Below are 2,886 nucleotides of genomic sequence, written 5' to 3'. Positions count from 1 at the left end.
TAGCCCTCCCCCACGTACAGAGCGCGGCGCTGATCCGAAGCCCTCCCCCCCCCCTCCACCCACCTGCCCACCAATGCCCTCTGCCTCCAGGAATTCCTGGCCATCCAGAACAATGGACCACGGAAGCTGGGATTCTTTGGGACGCGGAACATGGGTTTCATGCACCAGCAGCTGATCGAGGTCCTGGCCTACGCCATGATCCTCACGGTGCGTGCATTCCTGCTGGCCCCTGGTGGTCCCCAGCAGGGCGCAGAGGCAGCATGCTCCCCCGCCCGGGATGTGCGTGGGACGCCATGTCAAGCTCACGGCACCTGCTCTCCGCAGGGCAATCACATCTACACCTCCGGGGCTACCGGGACGAACGCGGCGGTGATTCGAGGGGCGCTGAGAGCTGAGAACCCGGAGCTCCTCACCGTGGTCCTGCCACAGAGCCTCACCAAGCAGCCCCTGGAGAGCCAGGAGCTCCTTCAACAGGTCAGAGGCCACTGGTTGATGGCCTGGCCCTCAGAGCATCTTGTGTTTGTCTCGAGTTTCCTAGCTCGAAGAGGGTCTGCGTTTCAATTGCATGCCTCGCCCGATTTTGCCCCCCCATCAACCGCTGCATGACCTTCCAACGCCCACAGGTGCCTCAGTTGATAGAGATGCCCCAGAACGATGACATGCAGCTGTCAGAGGCCAGCAGGCATGTCGGGGCGGGGCAGCAAGGGGCATGCCAGGGTGAGCTTCCGAGTCAAGTGCGATGCCCTCCAGGATTGCTCACCTCCCCAGCCCTTTCCCAACCCACAGGCTGTGCAATCGTGACATCATAGGCCGCGTGGCGCAGATCATCTGCTTCGCCTTCCATGACTCTGGCCTGCTCCTGGAGACGTGCCAGGAGGCCAAGGCTGAGAAGAAGATTGTGACCATGTTTTTCCTGGACTGAGCGTGGGGGGGGGGCTTGGGGGCTTGTGCTGCCTTCTGAAGAATACTCTTGTACAAGTCAGGGTGGTAGTTATCGGGCGAGCCGTGGGCTGGGGCAGCCTTGAACAGGGAGTCAGGCGCACAGTGGCAGCTGGTGCTTCAAGCGCCCTGTTCTGATGAGAAGGGGCAGACACATCGATGAGGGCCCCACGTCAGGCCGCCAGCACCGGCCGTGCCACCGCCGGTGCGGGGCCCGTGGCCCCCACCACGAACGCGCCGGGGTCAATGGCCACCGACTTGGTGGCGTTGTCGGTCTTGTAGATGCCCACCAGGCGGTCCGCCAGCTCAAACATGTTGTTGCGCAGGGAGATGATGACGAACTGCGCGTTCTTGGTGCGCTCCTTGATGTAGTGCCCCACGATCGACACGTTCTTGAAGTCTGCGTGCAGGGTGGGGGGTTGTTGGGTGTTTGGGGAGGGGTTGGTGAGTGGGGCCTGGGAGAGGGCTGCACAAGTGGTGTCGTTGGATGCCTGACGCCCAAAGACAAAACCCCCGAGCCCATGTCATGCTCATCTGTCCCGCCACACCGAGTTGCAGTCCAGGGCCCACCGAGTGTCCCGCTCCACCCATTCATGCACACTCAGCCTTTCATCCTCTCCCTCACGATTCCGCCCTTCAACCCCCCCAAACCTCCCCGCGCCAACGACTCGCCCGATCCCCAGCCCCTCAGCCGCTCACCCAGGGCGGCGTCGATCTCGTCCATGACGTAGAGCGGGGTGGGCTTGTAGTGGTGCAGCGCAAAGACCAGGGACAGGGAGCTCAGCGTCTTCTCCCCCCCGCTCAGGTTGGCAATGTTCTTCCACGACTTCTTGGGCGGGCGCACCGAGAAGAGGATGCCCTCCGAGAAGGGGTCCAGCGAGTCCACCAGCTCCAGCTCAGCGTCGCCGCCCAGCGTGATCATTTGGTACATCTCCTTCAGCTTCAGGGACACGGCGTTGAAGCCGGCCATGAACCCGTCCAGTCGCTGCTTGCGAAGGTCCTCGTGCGCACGCCGCACCTGCGATTTGCGTGTGTGTGTGTGTGCGGGGGGAACCAGGGTCGGGTTGTATACGTGGATTCGGCGGGGAGAACAGCGTAGAGTTTCCTCGGAGGGTTCTCATCGCCGAGTGTCGTGCAGGGATGCTGAAAATACTCCATTCCAGAGAGTTCCCTCACTGCTGACCCTCGTCCGTGGCGCTGCAGGTGGCCATTTCCAGCCACCGGGGTCTGGTATCACACCCGTACCCTCACACAGGCCCTTCGACATGAAACACACACCCTTCCAGGACCGATGAACCTCCCCCTCCAGCACCTCGTCTCGCTGGGCGGTGGCGCTCTCCAGCTCGGCGGCTCGCACACCGTACTCGGCGTCCTTGGCGCGCCAGGCCTCGATGGCGGTGAGGTCGATGCTCATGCGCTCCATCTCCTCGCGCAGTAGGGTGGTGCGGTACTGCAGGTCCTCCGTGCTGGCCGCCGCCAGCTCCTCGGGGGTGGGCGCGGCGGGCGCCTCGCCCCACTTCTCCGCCATCTCCGCGTCGGCGGCCGCCGCGCGCGCGGCCCACAGCCGCCGCTTGCCGGCCTCGTCCTTGGCCGCGACGCGCTGCACCTCCATCTCCGCCAGGATGTCCTGCTCCACGCGCCGGATGACGCCCACCTCCCTGTTCTTGGCCTCAAATCCGGCGCGCAGGTCCGCCAGGTCCGCCGCTCGCTCCGCCAGCGCCGCCTCGGCCGCGTTCCGGCCCTTGAGCACCTCCAGCGCCGCCTCGTCCAGCGCCTTGAACTCCTGCCGAAGTGTGTGTGTAAGGGGGGGGGGGTAGGGGTGTGCGAAAGGTGGGACAGTGGTGAACATTTACCCAAGGGAAACGCTGTGTGGGCACAGTAGGTCTCTGGATATGCCTTTCCCCTCACTCCTTCACCCCCCCCCCCCTAAACTCTCCCCCAACCCTA

At 64.2% G+C, this 2,886-nt stretch overlaps 2 protein-coding genes across 2 annotated transcripts in view; one reads left to right on the top strand and one right to left on the bottom strand.

Annotated features, from left to right (window-relative positions):
- F751_2108 (putative serine/threonine-protein kinase vps15) overlaps positions 1-922 on the top strand; it is a gene marked incomplete at both ends in the record, with an annotated part of 9,865 nt that extends 8,943 nt beyond the window's left edge. Inside the window, 4 exons of the mRNA XM_011401157.1 lie at positions 91-207; positions 325-474; positions 624-667; positions 787-922. Coding sequence (XP_011399459.1) covers positions 91-207; positions 325-474; positions 624-667; positions 787-922 — 447 coding nt within the window. The remainder of the gene's footprint in view (positions 1-90; positions 208-324; positions 475-623; positions 668-786) is intronic.
- Positions 923-1,112: 190 nt separating this feature from the next.
- Positions 1,113-2,886, bottom strand: part of F751_2107 (Structural maintenance of chromosomes protein 4) — a gene marked incomplete at both ends in the record, with an annotated part of 6,001 nt that continues 4,227 nt past the window's right edge. The window contains 4 exons of the mRNA XM_011401156.1: positions 1,113-1,339; positions 1,639-1,957; positions 2,252-2,455; positions 2,546-2,722. Coding sequence (XP_011399458.1) covers positions 1,113-1,339; positions 1,639-1,957; positions 2,252-2,455; positions 2,546-2,722 — 927 coding nt within the window. The remainder of the gene's footprint in view (positions 1,340-1,638; positions 1,958-2,251; positions 2,456-2,545; positions 2,723-2,886) is intronic.

The sequence above is a fragment of the Auxenochlorella protothecoides genome, assembly GCF_000733215.1.
Source record: "Auxenochlorella protothecoides strain 0710 unplaced genomic scaffold scaffold2, whole genome shotgun sequence".
Lineage (NCBI taxonomy): Eukaryota > Viridiplantae > Chlorophyta > Trebouxiophyceae > Chlorellales > Chlorellaceae > Auxenochlorella > Auxenochlorella protothecoides.
The sequence above is the reverse complement of the archived record's forward strand: the minus strand, read 5'-3'. Positions and strand labels throughout refer to the sequence as shown.